The 22,838-nt window shown below is 48.3% G+C and overlaps 1 protein-coding gene across 1 annotated transcript; it reads left to right on the top strand.

Annotated features, from left to right (window-relative positions):
- Nucleotides 1-6,143: 6,143 nt before the first annotated feature.
- On the top strand, nucleotides 6,144-21,166 carry NUDT7 (nudix hydrolase 7). Its single transcript, XM_025920826.2, has 4 exons — nucleotides 6,144-6,264; nucleotides 8,424-8,577; nucleotides 14,309-14,467; nucleotides 20,250-21,166. The coding sequence occupies exons 1-4, from the start codon at nucleotides 6,230-6,232 to the stop codon at nucleotides 20,616-20,618; spliced, it is 717 nt and encodes a 238-aa protein (XP_025776611.1). The 5' UTR covers nucleotides 6,144-6,229; the 3' UTR covers nucleotides 20,619-21,166.
- The last annotated feature ends 1,672 nt before the right edge of the window (nucleotides 21,167-22,838 follow it).

Raw genomic sequence — 22,838 nt, 5'->3', positions numbered from 1 at the left:
AACGGGCAAGAACGCTTAACCAGGGTTGAGCTGCGAGTTCTGGGTGGGCAGACCTCGAGGCCAAGGTGAGGACACAAAGGGTGAATTCCCTGTGCGGTGGAGTCCGTGGTTCTTCCGCAGACGCCGAGCTTCCCACATACACTGGAAAATCTGAAGCCAATTTCACGACTAATTCACGGGCTAATTGGGACCAGACTGCTGGTCGCCGTGCGGCACAGTCACGCCATTACGTGCATCGGAGACCGAGCCTTCATTTAGATTACAAATTTTCCCAGCACAGTTGTTACTGGTAATTAAACCTACTTGATTGTTCCATTATACAGAGATTACATGACGGTAAAGGAATCAGACATAACTTAATCTTTATCTCATTTCTAAAGGGGCACAGAAACGAGAACCAACAACGGTATAAAATACAGGAGTGATGCCCATCCATTTTTGTGGGGTTTTGCCAGCCTGGCTCATAGAAACACAGAGATTGAAGCCATCTTAATACGCAAGCATGTATCTGTTTTATTGTTGCACAACGAAAATTAAACATGGATGAAAACACCATGAATTGCTTTGAAAAATCACATTGGCGGCGCCTGGAAATAAATTCTCAGCGATTCACATTCTTATAATCTAGTTCTAAAGGCATTTCCCTATAATCCCTACCTAAACTTTAATTCATAGTCCACACCTGCTGCCAGAAATCAAGGGCTGTCTCAAGTCATTGACTTTTTGGCTGACGTGACTACCCAGGCTTCCTGGGCCTGGCTGATTTCCACTATTTTTTAATTGAATTGAATTGTATTGTATTGTGTTATTTTATTTTCAGATTCAAGTTCCATTTCTCCTCCTTTCAAAGTGTACACTCCGAACAGAATTACCCGAAGGTCTGGATGCAAATGCAGATGCTTGGGTCCCACCTGAGTCAGGATCCCCGAGGCCACAGCCCAAGAGCCTCCATGTTGAATCAGCCCCCAGGAGATCCTCGTGCAGACTGAGACTACTCACGGCCACATCTGACACCGAAGCCTCAAGAGTAAGGACCAACTGATACGTGTCTTTATGTCTCTGACATCCGACTCCATGCCTAGCCGAGAATGGGCACTTGACCAGAGAACGTACTGAACCAAACTCATAAACTCTTTCCTTTCTAATGGGTCTAAAAAAAAAAAAAAGAAAAGAAAAGAAAAGAAAAAGGCAAGGACCACGTTATGTAGGGATCAGTCCACTCCAGCCCACTTTCTACAAAACAATCACTCAACTTTCCCCTGGGGCCTCCCCTGAGACGAATCTGCCCAAATTGCCAGCTTCCAAGACCAGAGAGGAAGAATGTTCCAGTGGCACCAGAAGTGGTAGTTCCTGGCACTCGTGGCCACCACCTGTCGTCTCCTCTGAGGATGCCACATCAGCAAGTGCTACAAGGAGGGGGCTTTATCTTCTCAATATCAAACGTCTTCCTTTGTAGCCCTTAAACCAGTGACTTCGACCTTTACAACAGAATCATCTAGATGCTCTGGCGCACCTGGCTGGCTCAGTCAATTTTGGCTCAGGTCATGATCTCACAGTTCGTGAGTTTGAGTCCCGTATCGGGTTCGGTGCAGAGCCTGCTTGGGATTCTCTCTCTTCCTCTTTCTGCCCCTGCCCTGCTCATGCTCCCTCTCTCTCAAAATAAATAAAAAAATTTTTTTAAACCTTAAGCAACAAAAAAGAAATGTATGTTCCTGGGTGGGTTTTACTCTGAGATAAGTGTCTGTGGGGTGGGATCTGGGGCACTGAGGTGTCCATGCAGCATCCTTTCCCCCAAATGATTTTGATGCTGAGCTCCCCCCCTTCCACCCCGCCGTCCCATCTGCAGAGAAATTCCTATTGAAACCCGGTCCTCAAAGAACTCCTTCAACTTCCTCTCCTTAAAAGTGGGGGAAGACTGTGGCTCCTTAACTCTGTCTGATTTCGGGGTGGGGGAGAGTTGATGGAGGATGGGGCTGTGCATTGGCAGAGTTGGGGGGGGGGTGGGAAGCGTCTGCTTCGCAAATCCCCAACCCAGCAGTTGTAGCCAGGATACTCAGATCGGATGCACTGGGGAGACACTCCCCTGTGACTTCCTTCTAAGGATTTAGAGCCCCTCCCACAAACTGAAGGTATGGAGGAAACTCAGATTTCCCAGGAGAATAATGCTCAGTATGCGTTCCCCAGTAGTCTCCCTTCTCGCCACAGCCTACTTGGACCCCACTGCCTGTGTCCGGCAGAATTCATTGTTTGCTATACCCCTCATCCCCCAGAGCATTTAGCCCTTTTCCTGGATTAAAGCACTCATCTGGCAATAAAGTTAATTGTTTGTCGTAGGTCTTTTCCCCAGATATCCTTTGCTCCTGAAGGCTAATTGGTATTTTCTTATCTCTGTGCCACCCAGGCCTGGCCATGGGGTGCTGCTCAAATAAAGGTTCCAGATGGGTGGGCTGCAGATAAGGTCCACCCTGCAGCCTGGGATGTGCTTCTTTGAGAGAAACACCAGGGAGGTGTTGGCTTCGCAGGCTGGCCTGGACCTTGTTACAGCTTTGCCTCTCTTTTACACATTTTCCAGAATTATGTCACTACCAACAAATGTGTGCACAGAAGCTACAGAGACAAGCCATTTCCCCTAAAAGACATTGCCCGTTAACCTTGAAGCCTGTGTTGTTTTGCAGGTGCAGAGATATACACACACCCATACATATATAATCTTATTATGATGCACTTCACCTTGTGATGTTCCCTGTGGCTGTGGCTTCCAGCCTTAAAAAGCCATAAAAACGAAATGTTTTTACAGCAGTATATCTGATCTTGAAAGAAGATGCTGTGGACAGGGCCTTGGTACACAGCAAAGCGTCTCGGGATGCCACATTTTACGTTAAAGCAACCTGGACCCCTGCCACACTCTTTCTCATGTTGGGGTTATGTGAAATTTTCTGGACGTCCAAAGCATCTTTTTCTGTTCCTTGGGTCCAGACTTTTGGAAGAGCCCCCTGCTCGCCCCCCTACTTTCACTCCCTACTTTTAATTCATTCCCACTCTGCTTCCACAGAGATCTCCTGGGAAACCCAGACCTGTTATTCTGCTCCCTTCTGGAAGAAGTTCAACCTCCATTTTGTTTTGGCTTCCAAAGCCTTTTCAGCTGTTCCCAGAGATCCATTCTGAAAAATGTCCCTTTCTGTTCCCGTGTGCTATGCTGAGCAAGACCCCTCCCACGCTGCCTTCTGTTGTTCCCTCCGCCCAGAATGTCAACTTCCCCACTTGGGCCTCTTTGAAATCCCACCTACCTCTCAAATCCCACTGGAGTGCCGGATGCAGTTAATCGGACGGGCTCGAAACTAGGCTCCACCATTTACTTGCTCTGAGACCACGAGCAAGGCACTCAACCATGCTGAGCCACAGTTTAGTCATCTTCAGAACGAGGATTCAGACAAAGGATGCCTGAACAAAGAGCAAATCAAATCCTCAGGCGGTGATGTTCAGCCCTCCATTTCATTCTCGGAACCAGTCTCCCATCCCCTCTCATACAGAGCTGAGAGAATACTGTGCATTGCTAGAGCTGAGAATCATGTTGATTATCACCCCCAATAGACCAGGAGGCTTTAGAGGTCAAGGGGCCCCATCTTAGACATGTCTAGCCCATAGTTGCTACACGGTGGGTATTGGATATTTATCTCCTCACTCACAGTCAGAGCCACATAATTCATAGTCACTTGCCTCTGGGAAGTGATGTCAAAATAAAAGAGCACAGAGGTCAGAACCGTCTGATCTTGAATTCTAGCTGTGTCACCTCACCAAGACATTTTTTTTAAATTTCCTAATCTGGAAAGTGAGGAAATAACTCTCTGTGGAGATAACTCTCTGTTGTGTGGTTGCTCAAAGGATTAAGTTCACACTAATGTGGGTGAAGGTGCCATTAACATTATCATTTGGATGCCAACAAGCTTTTAGTTTGGGCTCTCAGTCTTGCCAGGACTGGCAAGGTGAACATCTGAGTTCAGTGGTTTTAAAAGTCTTAAGAAGTATGGCTCAACTGTCCCACGACTGAGGGCCACACAGTGATATTTCATGGGCTCTAGACAATTTGGTTTCATGGACCCCTTCCTCCATGAAATAATAATAACATATTTTATGACTGCAGTGGTATAAAGTGGATATAACCCAGGCTGGATTGATTATTACATATTGGTTATTATTGCATCCATCTTTTTTCTTCTGATTTTAAAAGAATGTAAAGGGGCACCTGGGTGGCTCAGTCGGTTAAGCATCCGACTCTGGCTCAGGTCATGATCTCACAGTTCATGAGTTCAAGCCCTGCGTCAGCCTCTGTGCTGACAGCTCAGAGCCTGGAGGCTGCTTCGGGTTCTGTGTCTCCCTCTCTCTCTCCTCCTTACCCGTTCACACTCTGTCTCTGTCTCTCTCTCTCAAAAATAAACATTAAAAAAACTAATTTTGAAGAAAATCGAACTGGAACATTTTTGTGAGCCCCCAAAGTTACCGTGTACCTCCTGGGCCGCCAGTCTTTGAAGTCTGATGTCTTACGAGTGTCATGGGGTCTCTGTACAAATTCAGTCTTCTTCCTGGAACCCTCTCCCCTTATTTACTTTCCAAACATACCTTAGAGCAGGGGCTCTCTGAATATCTCACTCTCCTTACAGCCTGGATTCCTGGGCGTTACCCCCAGCTTCTGATGCAGGAGCTCTGGGAGGAACCCAACAATCTATTTTGTTTTTCATTTAGTTTTTTAACGTTTATTTATTTTTGAGAGAGAGAGAGAGAAAATGAATGAGTGGGGAGGGGCAGAGAGAGAGGGAGACACAGAATCTGAAGCAGGCTCCAGGCTCTGAGCTGTCAGCACAGAGCCTGACACAGGGCTCAAACCCACCAACCGTGAGAGCAGGACCCGAGGCTAAGTCCAATACTTAACAGACTGAGCCACCCAGGCACCCCCAGAATATACATTTTTAATAGCGCCCAGGTGATGCTCATGCTCTGGTCCCAGGACCACACATGGAGCACAGCTGCTCTAGAGGACGGCGGGTGTCCATTCTCTCTGGTGAGCCTTCTCTGACCTGGTTCACTCGCGTTTCTCCCTCATATGCTCTCCAAGGACAAAGGCATCTGCTTTATCTATGGAATGGCTTGATCCACGTTTCTCTTGTGCACTTGTCTGCAGGCTGGCTCCATGCAACTTTTTGCTGGCTATGCGATCTGCCCAAGCAGTGGTAGGTGGTCAGTAAACATGTGCAGACTGCTGTTCAGAGAAGTTGAACCAACTTAACCTCCTAGCAACAGTGAATGCGGTTTCAGAATCCTTTTAAATCACCTGCACTGCATTTTCCCCCTTCAACCTCAGAATTCTCATAGGCTCCCCATTCTTGTGGAAGAGTAAGGAGCTTGCAAACTGGTGCAGCCGCTCTGGAAAACAGTGCGGAGGGTCCTTAAAAAATTAAAAGTAGACCTGCCCTATGACCCAGCAATAGCACTGCTAGGAATTTACCCAAGGGATACAGGAGTGCTGGTGCATAGGGGCACTTGGACCCCAATGTTTACAGCAGCACTTTCAACAATAGCCAAATTATGAAAAGAGCCTAAACGTCCATCAACCGATGAATGGATAAAGAAATTGTGGTTTATATATACAGTGGAATACTACTTGGCAAAGAGAAAGAATGAAATCTGGCCATTTGTAGCAACGTGGATGGAACTGGAGGGTATTATGCTAAGTGAAATAAGTCAGTCAGACAAAGACAGATACCATATGTTTTCACTCATGTGGATCTTGAGAAACTTGACAAGACCATGGGGGAAGGGAAGGGGGGAAAAGTTACAAACAGAGAAGGAGGGAGGCAAACCATAAGAGACTCTTAAATACTGAGAACAAACTGAGGGTTGATGGGGGGTGAGAGAGAGAGGAAAGTGGGTGATGGGCGCTGAGGAGGGCACCTGTTGGGATGAGCTCTGGGTGTTGTATGGAAACCAATTTGACCATAAAATATATTTAAAAAAAAGAAAAAAAAAAAAGAAGCTGGGCGGAAACTGCTTTAGCGAGTCCCCTTACGGCCTGGCCCTACGCCCCGCCCCACCCCGCCCCACCCCGCCCCATCCCGCCCCCTAAGGCCATAGGCCCCGCCTCTCTCCCCGCCCCAGGTCGCGGCTGCTCTGCGCATGCCCACTCGGCAGAGCGCGAGCTAGGAGTTGCGGTGGGGAAACAAACTTTGCCCCGGAGATGTCTCCAGCTCGTTCTTCCCCGGAGCCTGTCAGGTAAAGTCCCCCGGTCCCTGGCACTCCGAGCAGGGCCCGTCCGTCCCCGAGCGCGGCGGCGGGGCCGTTCGGCCGGGACTTTTCTTGCCGCGCCCATCTACCCACCTGCGGAGCCCGCGCTCGGTGCGCTCGCCTCCCGGGCCGCCCGCGGGGACGCGGGGCCTCTGCACCCATGGGCTCACACCCGGCCCCGCAGGGTCGCACCCCTTTCTCCTGCCCAGCCGCCTTTCCTCTTCAGCTTAGGGCTTCTCCGGAGTTCCATCCCAGAAACCAGGAGCCCGCACCAGGCAGCTCCGGGTTCAAGGCCGCGGTGGCCACCTCCAGGGTCTGGCAGTTACCTAACCTCTCTGAGCCTGGGCGGGACCCAGTCCTAACCTCTCCCGGGCTGTTGTGGGGACAGAAAGAGAAAAGCGTGGAATGCGTGGGACGAGCCCTTGCTCAGAACCAGGTGGCTGCTACGGTGGTGGTTTTTTGGTGGTTATTCCAGCCAGCCCCTGATGTGGACACACACGTTTTTGCAGTTTTGCTTCTGCTGGTCCCTCTGATCGGTTCTGGGGCCTCTTAAAAAGCCACAGTCGGTGGGTCCAGTGCACACTCTGGCGGGCCAGTTTTCTGGACGTGGGCCTGTGTGCATGGGGTACACCCAGGAGCCCCCTCCAGTGCCCGCTTGCTGTGGTTCTGAAAGGCCTTTGGTCGTTTTTGAAATCCACTGCTGGTACCCAGCCAGCTTTAGTGAGCATCCTGTCATGAAGAAAGAGGCAAAAAAACAAAACAAAACAAAACAAAAAAACCACAACAAAACACCTTCCCCAAACAACTTGCCCACCTAATGCCGGACACATGTATGACAGCAGTCACGACGTGTTTACAGATACCTTCAAGCAGGTCACAGATGAGGAAAGCAAGGCCTGGAGAGGTCCTTCCAAAACACTTTACAAGCAGTTCTGCCCCCCCCTTAAATATCTGACTTCGCCCACTCTGCAAAATTGCCTTTCCCAGAGAAAAATCAAAACCAAACTGTTAGTTTCTAGGGCCGCTGTAACAAAGTATCACAAACTTGATGGCTTAAAACAACAGAAATTCATTCTGCCATAGTCCTGAAGCCCAGACGTCTGAATTTCCTGCCTGTTTCAGCTTCCGATGGATCTTGATGTTCCTTGGCTTCTGGCCACATCACTCTAATCTCTGCCTCTGTCTTCACATTGGCTTCTTCTGTGTGTGTGTGTTTCTATGTCCTCTCTTCTTATGAGTATGCCAATCATTGGATGTAGGGCCCACCCTACATCCGGGATGATTTCATCTTAAGACTCGTGATTCCACCTGCAAAGACACTGCTTGCAAATAAAGTTGCATTCTGAGCCTTCTGGGTGACATGAATTTGGGGGGACACTATTTAAGCTACTACACAAACCAGCAACAAAATACACCAGTCAAAAAGACCAGAACATTCAAAGTCATGAATTCGGGGCACCAAATGTGGTTACAAATCCAAATACTTGCATATTGTCAGGTAATGGCTCTCAAAGGGGGTTCCTCTGGTCCACAGCATCAGCATCCTGGTTGCTTGGGAGTTGGATACTAAGTTTCAGGCCCCACCCCAAACTTACCGAGTCTTGCTTTAGGGGTGGGCCTAGCAATCTGTGTTGTAACACGGTGAATCTGTTGTCACTAGATTTTTGGGACCTTTAAGGCAATTGAAGACATAAGGGTTTTTAACCCTTTTTGAAAAACTTTATAAGGCAATTGAAGACCTAAGGGTTTGAGGACATAAGGATCAGGCTAAGAGAGTTCTAACTTAACGACAACGACCTGTTTACCAAACCTGTCTTACTGGAGTATTATCAAGGATTGCAACATTTAACTGTTGCAGTTTTGAAAGAATCTTTTACCATAATTTCTACTTAATTTCCAAAGTGAAACCATGCACTAAACTGTATTCTTAGCCTTTTTTTTTTTTTTTTTTTTTTTTTTTTGCTCATTTTATCTTGCCGGTCATGCAGTTGGGCTGAGAGTATTATTCCTGCCATGTTATCGACAAATACAGTGAGAGTCAGCCCTGGTAAGCTCCGAGATGCACAACACAACAGAAACATAGGCAGGACTGGGAGCTTTTTCCCACACCTCTGGTTACTGAAGTGTTTTGTTTGTTTCCATTTCAGAAACAGTCTGATAGATGATGCGAAGGCCCGCTTAAAAGAGCATGATGCTGGGACCAGATACTCTCATTTGTCGTATGACAAATACTCTGTCCTTTTACCGTTGCTGGTGAAAGAAGGAAAACTCCATTTGTTGTTCACCCTCCGGTCGGAGAAGGTAGGTGACAGAAAGGTCCCTGCCATTAAAGTTCCAGGACCTTCGAAAACCCCACCGAAACCTGTCACATGCACGCATTTTGAGGCCACGGATTCTCAAATGGACTTTGAAGATTGTGATGTTCAGGGGACAAGAAGCCGCAGGGTAGCATGGCATTTTTTGGAGAAGTTTTAGAAAGAAAAATAAGCAATTAGCAAGTAGTTTGAAATATTTTTAGGTCAGGGTTTCTTAACCTTAGCTGTATTGGTTGGCATCTGGGCTGGATAATTCTTTGTTGTAGGAGCTCTTCTGTGCACTGCGAGATGTTTAGCATCATCCCTGGGTTTTACCCGCTAGGTGCCAGTAATACACACACACACACACACACTCACACACACACACACACACACACACACCCCTTTGTGACAACCACAGGTGTCTCCAGACGTCCCTGCCCTGGCAGGGTTGGGGGCCACAACTGCCACTGCCAGTAGAAAATTCTCGAACACAGAAATGAACAGCCAGGGCCCTGAAGCTGGCTGCCCGCCTTTGAACTCAGGCTCTCTCCTGGCCAGCTGTGTGACTTTGGTCTAGTTGCTTACCCTCTCTGTGCTACAGTCTCTTTACTTGCAAAATGAGGACAAACCACCAGTACTTGCTTTGTGGGGCTACCCACGAAGGATTTCCCAGGGAAACAAACACAGAGCACCTAAACCCACCTCTTGCTTGGCAAGGACTCGGTAAGTTTCATCCGCCACCATTGTTACTGTTAGCCCACTCGGCCTGGGCTTTAAAGATAAACTGTTGGGGCGCCTGGGTGGCTCAGTCGGTTGAGCGTCCGACTTCGGCTCAGGTCACGATCTCACGGCTCGTGGGTTCGAGCCCCGCGTCAGGCTCTGGGCTGATGGCTCAGAGCCTGGAGCCTGCTTCCGATTCTGTGTCTCCCTCTCTCTCTGCCCCTCCCCCATTCATGCTCTGTCTCTCTCTGTCTCAAAAATAAATAAACATTAAAAAAAATTTTTTTTTAAAGATAAACTGTTGTACTTTAAAGAGGTGTTGGGCTGAGAATGGAGTTTCCATGGGTACACCCCTGGATACAGTTATTCTCCTTTGCTGTTGGGGTACTTCTTTTTTTTTTTTTTTTTAACGTTTATTTATTATTGAGAGACAGCATGAGCATGGAGGGGGGGGCGGTGCGGCCAGAGAGAGGAGGAGACACAGAATCCAAAACAGGCTCCAGGCTCTGAGCTATCAGCACAGAGCCCAATGCGGGGCTCGAACCCACAAACCGTGAGATCATGACCTGAGCTGGAGTCGGATGCCTAACCGACTGAGCCACCCAGGCGCCCCTCTATTGGGGTACTTCTGAGGTAAAATTGGGGAAGCAATAACTTCAAAGTTATCCAAGTACAAAAATGAAAATGGGCCATAATAGGCATGGCTTTCTAAGCAGGACAATGAACAGTATCCCCTCAGGGGGACAAAGACAGCTGAGGAATCAGCTGAAGTTTTGTGGGTTTGGGATTAGACTCGTATGGATTCTTCTTCTTCTTCTTCTTCTTCTTTTTTTTTAGTTTTATTTCTTTAAGTCATCTCTACACCCAATGTGGGGCTGGAACTCACGACCCCGAGATCAAGAGTCGTGGGCTCTTCCTGACTGAGGCAGCCAGGCGCCCCTAGACTCGTGTGGGTTTTTTTGGATCTGGGTCAGGCAACCATCACATCAACACAGGAGGTAATGAAAATCCAGGTTCCAACAGGAGAAACCCAACTGGAAACCAGGGGACTGGGTCTGTTCTCATTTCTGCCAAAGAGCAAAGAAGCACTTCAATATATTTTTTGAACAAGGGGACAAACTAGTGTAGAAAATCGAGGCAAGACCCAAATGGATCTCCAAGTTCTGTATCACCCAGGTAGCTTTGCCTGTTGATAATTACAGGAGAATCCTCTTAGACCATAAACTCTGGTGTGCAATGGTCACATTTCTTTAAAAAAGAATATTGAGGGGCACCTGGGTGGCTCAGTTGGTTGTGTCTCCAACTTAGGCTCAGGTCATGATCTCGCAGGTCATCGGTTCGAGCCCTGCGTGGGGCTCTGTGCCGGCAGCTCAGAGCCTGGAGCCTGCCTCAGATTCTGTGTCTCCCTCTCTCTCTGCCCCTCCCCCACTCACTCCCTCTCTCTTTCTCTCTCAAAATTAAATAAACATTAAAAAATTAAAAAAAAATGAAGAAAGTTTAAGTCTAATTAGATCCGACTATATCCTATTTGCCCCTGGAGGGCAAGGAATGTCCCTCCCAGGCATTACTGGAGCTGCACCCCTCCCCGGAGTCATGCATGCAAAGGCTCATGGGTTTCCCACCAGTAAATGGGGAAGGGGCGCCTGCCTCAATCCCTCCTGCTTCCGTGTGGGCTCCCGTCCTAGCTCCGGAACCTACAGCAAAGTTCTTCATCTCTGTGAGCCTCAGTTTTCTATTCTCAAAATAGGACTGAAAACCGTGCGTAATGTTTGGAGGGTGAAGAAGCTCTCCCTGTCCCTCTTCTCTCCCCTGTTCTGTCCCCCTGTCTCCTTGCTTCCCTCTGCCCCCAGCTCTCAGGACTTGAAACAGACAAGAGGAAAGGCAACAACAAAACGTGGACTGAAGTTTTAGGAAATCAGCCTGCAACCTCATTTGGCTTCTGAAGAGAACTCCACAAGGTTTTATTTAAGAAAAAATGTTACGGTGTTGAAAGATGGGGTGCCTGGGTGGCTCAGTCGGTTAAGCGTCCGACTTTGGCTCAGATCGTGATCTCGCCATTCATGGGTGTGAGCCCCACCTCGGGCTCTGTGCTGACAGCTCGGAGCCTGGAGCCTGTTTCAGATCCTGTGTCTCCCTCTCTCTCTGCCCCTCCCCGGCTCCCACTCTGTCTGTCTCTCTCCAAAATAAATAGACATTAAAGAATTAAAAAAAAAAAAAAAAAAAAGAAAGATGGAAACCTTGCGTACTTTGATAGGGGCCTTTTTGGTGCTGACAGTTTGTGAATAATCATTTTTATGAGTGTGTCTGTTCCTTGAAAACAGCATAGCATTTTCTTAGGAGTATTCAGAATAACCCATTACATCAGGCCAGTATTTCTGTCAAAGCCGATGATTCCCTGTAAGTGCCTTCTGCCCGTATCGCTTTGATGCTGAATGAGCTAACAGAATGGAGGACTTCTTTCAGAGGTGATCTTACAGGACGTCTCTTTCTTGGGCGAATGGGTGGTCATCGTCAAGACGGTAGAAACATATCCCTCAACCTTGTTTTCACCAACTCATAACCCTGATATGAAGATGTGTGCGATTTCTGTGTACTATGGCAATTCCTGCAGTGTTATTGATTTGTTAGCAGAGAAGAACTTTAAAATGTTTCCTTTTGCTTTTTAGAAAGCTTGCTCAAATAGGACTTTCAATTCTGGAATGCTGCAGAATTGATAATGGCATCTGGCTTGTTCTTACACAGATGTATTGGCCCTGGTGCTAAAAATGCCAACAGGACCTTTGATTTAGCTTCTAAACATCATGAACTGACCTTGCAAGTTGATGTCAACAAATATTTCACATGGGCCAGGCCCTGTGCCATGACGTTCAGCCGCTAGCTCCTGTGACTGGCCCTGTGACCTTGGGAGGTACCTGACCCTGGGAGGTCTGTGGAGGACGTTCCCTCCCCCCACCCCCCACCCCCATGGTGCCCTGTTGAGAAGAGGCCCACCTGGGACTCTTGCTGACCCTGAGGCCTCCTCGACAGTTGAGTAGAGAGAGGATGGTGGGCACTGGGCGGGAGTGAGTGTCCACGAAGTTGAGGTCACGTTTGCTGAGGAGTTTGGTCCTGCACGAGGGGATGTGCTTCCCCACCTCTGGCCAAGATAAGAGAGAACGCATAACAAGACAGAGACAAGAGAAAGGGAGGATGCCACAAACGGAGCCACAGTTCTGGTCAGGAAGGCCTGGGATCAAGGATGGAGGTGAAAGGGGCAGTGCAGGGAGAAGGGACTCCTGTCCCTTCACGTGCATGTGCAGAGGGACACAGAGGCACCCCCACTTGTCACCGCTAATGGCTCAGGTGGCCACAGTTCCTGTGTTTTAGTAAGCCCTTAATTAATGCTGGTATGCTGGTTAAGAGCCGGGATGGAGAAGTAAACACTCGACTGCGTACCTTGCGTGACCTGGTCGTGTTATTTAACCTCTTTGAGCTTAATTCCCTTGCCAAAAAGTGGAAGTGATAATAGAATAGTAGCTTATATATCCACAAATGGATGGAGAGATAACTTGTGGGAGCACCTGGGTGGCCTGGTTAGTTGAGCATCCGACTCTCAGTTTTGGCTCAGGTCATGATCCCAGGGTCATGGGATCAAGCCCCACGTCAGGCTCCATGCTGAGTGTGGACCCTGCTTAAGAGTGTCTCTCTCTCTCTCTCTCTCTCTCTCTCTCTCTCTTCCCCCCTCCCTCCCCCTCACCCCCTCCCTCCCTCTCTCCCTCTCCCTCCCTCTCCCTCTCCCTCTCCCCCTCTCCCTCTGCCCCTGTCTCCCACTTGTGCTCTCTCTCTAAAATAAAAAAAAAACATTTTGGAAAAGATAACAAATTGTGATATATACATACAGTGGAATACCGTTCTGTCATGAAAAGGAAAAAGTGCTGATATGCCGTGGTACAACACAGAAGAGCGTGAAAACCTCACTCCGGTGTAATGTATATATAATTGTTGAATCACGATATTGTACACCTGCCACTAATTTAATATTATATGTCAACTATACTTCAGTTGAAAACTTAAAGATTAAAAAAATTTTAAAACATTATGCTAAGTCAAAGAAACCAGACACGAAAGGTCACATGTCATATGACTGCATGTATATGAAATAACCTGGGGTAGGTAAATCCCTAGAGACAGGAGGGGCGGGGTAGGGAGGGGTGGGGAGCAGCTGCTTAGTGAGTACAGGGTCTCCCTCTGGGATGAAAATATTCCGGAACCAGGTAGTGACAGTGCTCACATCCCACTGTGAATGTATTAGATGTCACTGAATGGTTCGCTTTAAAATGGTTCATTTCATGTTATGTGAATTTCATCTCAATTAAAAAAAAAATGCTTTGGGGCGCCTGGGTGGCGCAGTCGGTTAAGCATCCGACTTCAGCCAGGTCACGATCTCGCGGTCCGTGAGTTCGAGCCCCACGTCGGGCTCTGGGCTGATGGCTCAGAGCCTGGAGCCTGTTTCCGATTCTGTGTCTCCCTCTCTCTCTGCCCCTCCCCCGTTCATGCTCTGTCACTCTCTGTCCCAAAAATAAAATAAACGTTGAAAAAAAAAAAATGCTTTAAAAAAAACCCAACAGCATGTGGAGCCGATCTGAGGGCTCCTGTGAAGCAACATGCCCAGAACATGGTGGGACTCAGTAAAGCTTATCTGCTGGTCACAGTGTCCTTTGTATCACCCCTCCTGCTTTTCTTCCCCCGTCCATGTAAATCTGTATCTTCTGGGCAGATACAGATTTTTCTGAGAACGGTGACAAGTAAAGGGAGTTCGCAAAGTTCATGTTTTAAAAGGATTCAAGTAAAAACTTTGTGTGTGTGTGTGTGTGTGTGTGTGTGTGTGTGTGTGTGGTGGGGCAGTCTTCTTTCCGCTTACTCCCACCAGGGTGGTGGGACCGGTCTGTGACACAAGTTCGGTAAATCCTTGCTGAGTGAGTGAATGGTGCCTGAGTGGGAATCCCACATTGCGACTCTGCCCTTTCAATTCCCAGCTACGCAGGTCTCCTGGAGAAGTTTGCTTTCCTGGAGGCAAGTGTGAACCCACAGATGTGGATGATGTGGCCACGGCTGTCCGGGAAGCCCAGGAGGAAGTGGGGCTGTGCCCCCGTCAGGTGGAGGTCGTCTGCCGCCTGGTGCCGTATCTGCTTGAGGTAAGTGTCAGGGTGGATCTGGGTGGCTCGGACTCCGAGCACCCAGCGGATCCACTGTCTCAGCATTCCATGCGTGGCCAACCGTGACCCTCGACAGCGCCTAACACAGAGTCAAGAGCCTGGTTCTCATGCGGACTTTGCCCCTCGTGAACTCAGTGGCCTTGGGCACAGCTCCGTTGCCCATCTGGGCCCCTCTTTAACCATCCAGAAATGAACAGGTTGAACTGCATCAGTGGGTCTCAAAATGGTTTCTGTGGAACCCTGTTCACAGAACAGAGTTCTTTCCTTAGCATTCGGTTTCCATTTACTTTGCACCGGTCAGCATTTCTTTTGAGAATTCTGTTGAAAAACCACCACACATGTGAGCATGCTGTATACCAAATTTTCACCCCTTGGAGGCCACCAGTGCATCACCTTTGTCCTAAATATGCTCAATTTTATTATTTTTTTACTTATTAAGTTTATTTATTTTGAGACAGAGTGCAAATGGGGTGGAGCAGAGAGAGAGGGGGAGAGAGAGAGAGAGAGAGAGAGACCGACCCAGACTCTGAAGCAGGCTCCAGGCCCCAGTCTGTTAGCGCAGAGCCCGATGTGGGGCTCGAACCCACAAGCTGTGAGATCATGATCTGAGCTGAAGTCAGATGCTCAACCAATTGAGCGACCCAGGCACCCCTAAATATACTCATTTTGACACATACCATGGAATCAGGCTTCTTTTCCATATATTCATTGAGTAGTACCCTGAGAGCGCCAGGCAAGCTGTTCAAAAACTATTACTATTTGTGACTACATTTCTGTACGAGTCAGGATTTCTTGAATAGTATACACCAAAAACCCATAAATGCAGCAAAATGAATTCTGGAGCTGATCTAGCCTGATCTTATTTCATATGAATTTACGACTATTTACTAGTTGACTTTAGAAGGAGTAAACGTAAATTTGTATTTGGATACCAGCATTATTTTAAAGTTTATTTATTTTTGAGACACAGAGAGACAGAGCATGAACAGGGGAGGGGCAGAGAGAGAGGGAGACACAGAATCTGAAATAGGCTGCAGGCTCTGAGCGGTCAGCACAGAGCCCGACGCGGGGCTTGAACTCACGGGCCGTGAGATCATGACCTGAGCTGAAGTCGGACGCTTAACCGACCAAGCCACCCAGGTGCCCCGATACCAGCATTATTTTATCGCTTTAAAATTTTTAACGTAAACTTGCAATGTCAGAATAGTTGGAGATTTACAGAAAAGTTGCAAAGATACTATGAAGGGTCCTCATAATCCTGCCCCCACTTCATCTCATTGTTAACATCTTGCATCCCTGGTGTCTATTTGTCACAACTAAGAAAGCAATGTTATTACATTGCTGTTACCTAAATTCCACATTTTATTTGCCTTTTACCAATTTTTCTACTAATGTCCTCCTTTCTGCCCTGGATCTCATCTGGGACATCATATTGTATTTGTTTGTCATGTCTCCTTAGTCTGTGCTCTGTGACAAGTTCTCAGACTTTTCCTTATTCTCATGACCTTGACAGTTTTTTTTGTTTTTTTTTTTTAATATTTACTTTTGAGAGAGAGAAAGACAAAGTGTGAGTGAGGGAGGGGCAGAGAGAGAGGGAGACAGGATTCCAAGCAGGCTCCAGGCTCAGAGTCATCAGCACAGAGCCCGATGCAGGGCTCAAACTCACAGACTGTGAAATTGTGACCTGAGCTGAAGTCCGACGCTTAACCGACTGAGCCACCCAGGTGCCCCAATCTTGACAGTTTCGAGGTGCACTAGTCAAGTATGTTGTAGAATGCCTCTCCATTTGGATTTATCTGATATTTTCTTCGTGGGTAGGCTGGGGTTATGGGCTCGGGGGAAGAATACCACAGAGGTAGTGTGCTCCAACCAGGTATCGGAGGTAGGTGTGAGCTGTATGTTTTATACATTGGGCATTCAGGTAAATTTTTATTTCGGGAGGAGAGTCCCACTGATGCATACAAATCAGAACACCCATGGGTTAGACCATTCTTTTTGTTCCATTTGGCCTCAAGTCTTGGTGGTACAGCCTTGTCACAATCAATGATGCTGAGACATTTATCTTAATCTGGCCCATTTGAAAAACAGAAAGGTCACCACTCGGGGGAGATTGAGTTGAGAAGAAGCTAATGGCCTCTCAAATAAATGCTTCCTAACTAAGAGGGGAAAATGTGGGATTAGGACAAGAAATGTGTCAATTACTTAATTACTTTCTAGGCAGCTCTGTTCTCTCTACGGGGAACCCTTTCCACTTGGTATCTGCAAAATCCTCCAGCGTGTTTTGGGGATTTATATTAAAACTCTATTGCCAGATCGAACCGTAATGGTTAAAAGTTGCCCCAGTGAGAGGAACTCCATTTCCAAGGTGCCTGGGAACTACTGAGTTCTGCCCGGAGTGGTGGAATACAACAGTGTTCACAGGAGTGTGTTGGGTCTCAGGAGATTTCTGTGGGCCAGACGCTCCTGGGGCCGGATGTTTCTACAGTGACCAGCTCTTGATATAATAATGCCAGTCACATGATCAAGAAATGAGGAGGAACACAGGGCTTTCTGGAAGGGTGTACTGTCTTTGGAAGTGCTGGCGAGGATTGCTTTGTTCTTTGAGCCTTGCAGTTCTTTTAAATGTAGCACAAAAATGCCATGTGTTAAACACTTAGAAGCATAATCTAATTCAGTGCCTCCTACCTAGGGGCGATCTCCTCCCCCAGGGAATGTGGCAATGTCTGGAGATGTTTCTGGGTGTCAGAGCTAGAGCGGGTGCTGTTGGCTTTTTCCCACCCCTGCACTAACTCCCCCCCCCCCCCCCCCCCCCCCCCGCCAAGGCAGGCTGTGGCCCTCTGAGCCCAGCCCAGTGGTCTTTTCGTCAAACGTGTGTGTACTTCTCTTTGCAAAAGTCTCAGGAGACATTTCTTCTTTTTCTATGTCTGTGGCCCTTACGTTTCCGTTCACTCCTTCACTTTGCCATCTCTGCAGCTTCAACTCCTGTAAACGTTTCGGTGCGTTCCAGTGGCATGTCCCATCCTGGGCATGTTTCTAAGAGCATGTGGCTTGGGACAACTGGGTGGCTCAGTCAGATGTCTGATTTCAGCTCAGGTCACCATCTTGCAGTCTGTGAGTTTGAGCCCTGCATCAGGTTCTGTGCTGACAGCTCAGAGCTTGGAGCCTGCTTCGGGTTCTGTGTCTCCCTCTCTCTGCCCCTCTCCGGCTCATGCTATGTCTCTCTCTTTCTCTCTCAAAAATAAATAAACATTGGGGCGCCTGGGTGGCTCAGTTGGTTAAGCGTCCAACTTCGGCTCAGGTCATGATCTCACAGCCTGTGAGTTCGAGCCCTGCGTCGGGCTCTGTGGTGACAGCTCAGAGCCTGGAGCCTGCTTCAGATTCTGTGTCTCCCTCTGTCTCTGCCCCTCCCCTGCTCATGCTCTGTCTCTCTCTGTCTGAAAAATAAATAAAAACATTAAAAAAAATTTTTTTAAATAAATAAACATTGAAAAAAAACAGCATGTGGTTTCCTCCAGAGACCCAGAAGCATGCCTTTCCCCTTTCCCACAGCCTAAGCCAGTCTCCACGGGATTCCAGCCCAGCAGGTGGCCGAAATTCAGTCTTTTCTTGGTCCTAGAACGTCCGCCATGCACCCGCCATCTTTCTTCCTTCCAAGATGGACACCCGTGTCTAGGAACTGGGTGTCCAAAGATGCTTGTTCATTTACTGATTTCCAAAGTCTCTCACTTTTCTAAACTTGAACCACATTGAACGTGCCTGACTTCCCTTCTGAATCATTCAGTCTCAAACCGTTATCTCCCTTCGTGGCTTTGATATTTTTCCCCACCAATTTCCTCACGCTTGGACACGCTGGTCCAGGGGCCAGCACTGGCCTCGCTAAGTTGCTCGTTCACACCCGTGCCTGTAACGGTTTGGCCCTTAGAGTAAGGATGCATTTTTGTCCCTACCTCAGCCCTCAGCAAGAGCTTAAGTCCGAGCTGCAGCTGAGAACTCTCCAGAGTGTGTGTAAGCCACGTGCAAGGCTGGTGTGCCACTCGGAGATAGGTTAACATCTGTGTCTTCACCGAACATAAGTGCTCTGCTCTACAGCGTGGGCAGCAGGCCAGGTGAATCCTGGTTCCTGCCAAGTATTAGCCGGCTTTGACCTTGAGCAGGTTTCCTCAGGTCTCTGATTTCCATTGTTAAAGCTTCCTCAAGGTCAGACTGTCGTGAAGAAGCAGGGGGAGGGTGCTGCAGACGAGACCAGGGCCCCTGAGGCTGCGGTCACGGCATGGTGACAGCAACCACAGATGCGCCCTGCACGAACACTCCGGGTTCTTCCAGACCCTTTCTTATCCCTCTTACTGTAGTCTGAAAGCTCACACCCGCAGCTTGCCACCTTCCCCTGCTCACAGAGAGCCTGGAGGGCCCGAGAATTCACGCTGCCAGGAGCCCCTTCGCCGGCGACCGTGCTGAGGGTCGTCAGAGTCCGGCTCCGACGTGAATGGCCGCAGCCGCCCTTGCCCGGGTTCCTCCCTGCCTCACGCACCTCCTGGGAGCTCCTCCTTCAGAAATCACTTGTATCTGAACGTGTCATGTCTCAGAGCACTTCTGGGGGGCCCGTGGCCCGAGAGGCTGAGCATCCACTCGGGGCCAGGTGGTGGTTACTGCTTCGGCCCTGGGGCCACTTCTGACCCCAGATTTTCCTCCCAAAGGACGGTGAAGGTCTGTGCTGCCACCTTCCCCTCCTGGCCCGCACAGTTGACTTTCACCATGAATTCCGTTAATGGTCTGAGTCATCACCGCTCTGAAACATGTTTCAGCTCTCGCTCCCCTGCGAAGTTTTCCACAGGCCTGTGAATCCTGGTATCCTGGGTCGGTCTCCCAGTGTACCCCTGGCTTCTCCCGGCCGGCCGCTTTCTCTCGGGACGCCCCCCAAGAGCTCTAGACTTCTCTCGCTTTCCATTTCAAGGGTACGCGGCTCTTCTCTTCTTATGCAGCTGCCTCACCCTCCAGGTTCCCAGTGGGGCCTTTCATTTCACGATACTTTGCGTTCCTTTGCAAGCAGTTGTGGTTATAAATAGAAATCCCCCCTCCCATACATAGACATCTATGTTATGTAAACTGGTTCATATGTAATAAGTATAATTCCCTATAATTGGGCCTGTGCCACAGTTGATATGTCACTGGACTTTTGTATTGATCAGATGGGCACGTCCTTGTCTGTACCGATGGGGACAGGTGGTGTCTATCACATTCATTTTAAGGGCCGAGAGTATCCCCTTACACAGATACCCTCCTAACTGACCTATGCTGCACGTCCGTCCGTCAGTGGATGAGTGGAAACTTCAGAGCCTGAGGCTAGTGCAGATAATGCCTCGGTCTTGCATCTTGACTCACTGGTAGGACTTTATCATACAGATACGTTTGCGCAAATGCGCTTGCGAGGTCAAAGGGACCACGTTTTTATAGTGTCGCCAGGCTGCCCTTGCCAAAGATGATGCCGGTATGTTCACAAAAGAACATTTTCAGAGTCGTTTCACAGATACTGCCCACGTATGTCCCCCCGTTTCACGGGGAGCATAAAGTTCATGTCTGGAGCAAATCCCCCCTCCGTCCCTACCCACCTTATGTGATTGGCCGCTCTGGACTGTTCTCTTATTTTCCTAGACGTGCCAGGATTTTAGCGTCTGAAACAATTCCCTCTTCACTTTTTTTCTTTTTTTTTTCAACGTTTATTTATTTCACTTCTTAATTCGTGTGTTTTGTTTTCCGCTTTCAGAGAGATACGCTGATAACCCCCGTTGTAGGATTCATAGACCACAAGTTCCAGGCCCAGCCCAATCCCGATGAGGTGAAGAAGGTGTTCCTGGTGCCTCTGGAATATTTCCTGCATCCGCGGGTCTACCACCAGAGTCACATGACACTTTCTGGCCATGATGTTGTTGTTCACTGCTTTGAGTACAGACATCCTGAAGATGACATCACCTACCAGATCAAGGGAGTAACGGCGAAACTTGCCCTGTTCGTTGCCTTAATTATTTTGGGGAAAAAACCCACCTTCGACGTTGAATTTAATCTCAGCGATCTAATGTCATCCTCTGAAGAGGTCTTCCTGAAGCGGCATAAACGTGCTACAAGCAAGTTATGATTTGTGAGACGAACATCCAGATAACCAAGAGGATTTGGTGTGTGCTTATCCACAAGGACAACAATAACGCCAGCTGTCGGAAACGGACGGGCGCGAGTATCGTTCCCGCAGTATGAAGGTAAAAGATACCTTGCCTTTTTCCCACTTGCCCTCTATTACCCGAAAGAGCAAAAGGTCTTTCAAAAGTGGAAAAATGTGAGGGGCGCCTGGGGGCTCAGTCGGTGAAGCATCCAACTTCAGCTCAGGTCATGATCTCGTGGTCTGTGAGTTCGAGCCCCACGTCAGGCTCTGTGCCGACGGCTCAGAGCCTGGAGCCTGCTTTGGATTCTGTCTCCCTCTCTCTGCTCCTCCCCAGCTTGTGCTCACACACACTGTCTCTCTCTCAAAAATAAATACACATTAAAAAAAATTTTTTTTTAAAAAGTGGAAAAATGTGTTTATAGTGTTGCGTAATTTCACCCACAGTTTGTTAATAATACATTTTTTAATACTTGTAAGAAAAAGTATCTGGCATATAGTAGGTACTTAATAAATATTTGTTGACTATATGACCGTGTGGCATTGATCTTATTCTTAGGAGGTAATATATTCCTTTCTGTCTGTTGTTACATGTGACTAGAAACTTCAAACCACCTGTCAGAATCTAGTCACCTTCTCCTCGCTGGCAGCAGAGTTGAAGCTGAGCTCTGAGCTTCCCAGGAAGAAACAGCATTACCCAGGACCCCTTATAGTTAAATGTGGCTCCGGAACTTAACCTGGGCCAACAGGATGTGAGTGAAGGTTGACCTTGCAGGCCATCTCCAATTAAAAAAAAATTTTTTTAACGTTTTATTTATTTTTGAGAGACAAGGAGATGTAGAGTGTGAGCAGGAAAGGAGCAGAGAGAGAAGGAGACACAGAATCCGAAGCAGGCTCCAGGCTCTGAGCTGTCAGCACAGAGGCCGACGCGGGGCTCGAACTCATGAACCGTGAGATCATGACCTGAGCCGAAGTCGGACGCTTAACTCGACTGAGCCACTCAGGTGCCCCTAAGGTCATCCCTGTTTTAAAAGATAAGCCAGCTTCCTCAGACTCTCGTTCCCCTTTCCGAGAGCCACAACACAGATGTATCTGCAACCCCGCCTTGACCATACAAATGAGCACAATTCTGGGGGGGCGGGGGCGGCAGACCTCAGAGGTGGTTGGAGTTTGGATCTCTAAATGACTCTGTAGCAAAGCAACCTGTCACTCTGCACTGTGACATTAGGTCATTTTTCTGCCACTTATTTGGGGTCATTTTGTTAGAGCAGAGTTATTCCCCTAAGTAATCTGTAATACTTGGAAATGGCCAGCTGGATAGTCACCCAAACTGGAAGGACTGCCAGCAGTTAGAAGTTGCGACGATCTGACGTTGAACGTATGGGTTCTGTGACATGCACAAGATGCCCGGGGGTATTGCCTGGTTTGGCACTCATTATCCAGAGCAACTGAAAAGAAGGAATTTGAGGCCCCTATGCCCACCAATCGAGAGAGAGGATGTTCTCTTGTCTTAAGATGATGAAAGCAGAAAAACACTGGTCTTGAGCACTAGCCCCAAATCAAAAGTCAAAAAGACAAACGTCCTGAATTGCATGCCTTGAGATGTACCACTTCTTACATGGGCATCTCCAGACCTCATGCTTCGGAGTCAGCAGGAAATCTCTTTAATCATGGTAACCGTCCTGCACGAGGCCAAGGACACCAGTGTGCAAAGCAAAATGACCTCAAGTTCGTGATGGCAGTTTCCCGTCTTACTAGCAGTCGCCGGAGGTATAGGAAACCACACCAGTTGTAGGAAGACTCTGGGATAGCTGAAAACAGAATGCCCACGCCAAAGCCACCAATCAGCCACACAACTGCCCATCGCCTCGGAGTTCTTCTTGTCTGCAAGCTGGCAGAGGAAAGATACCCGATCTGGTGCCGCATCCCCAGAAACATTGAAATGGCAGAGATCTGGCTCCAACCTTGAAAGCAGATGCTGGGTAAGCCTCCCCATTAACATGCAGTAGCTGGCCCTGCGTGAACAGGCCCACACTGTTGCCGAACAATTACAGAGGCATTTGCGAACGTGTATTTACAATCTGACAGCAGTGTAATCGCCTGGTAGATTCTTGAGCCCTCTGACCATGCAGAAAGCCGCCTCTCTGAACTGTTTGTTTTCGTGAACCCCGCAGGCCTGCCTGGTTTCTAAGAGGACGTGGC

The sequence above is a fragment of the Puma concolor genome, chromosome E2, assembly GCF_028749965.1.
Source record: "Puma concolor isolate L17-30 chromosome E2, mPumCon1.1.hap2, whole genome shotgun sequence".
Taxonomy (NCBI): domain Eukaryota; kingdom Metazoa; phylum Chordata; class Mammalia; order Carnivora; family Felidae; genus Puma; species Puma concolor.
This window is presented reverse-complemented; position numbering and strand designations above follow the sequence as displayed.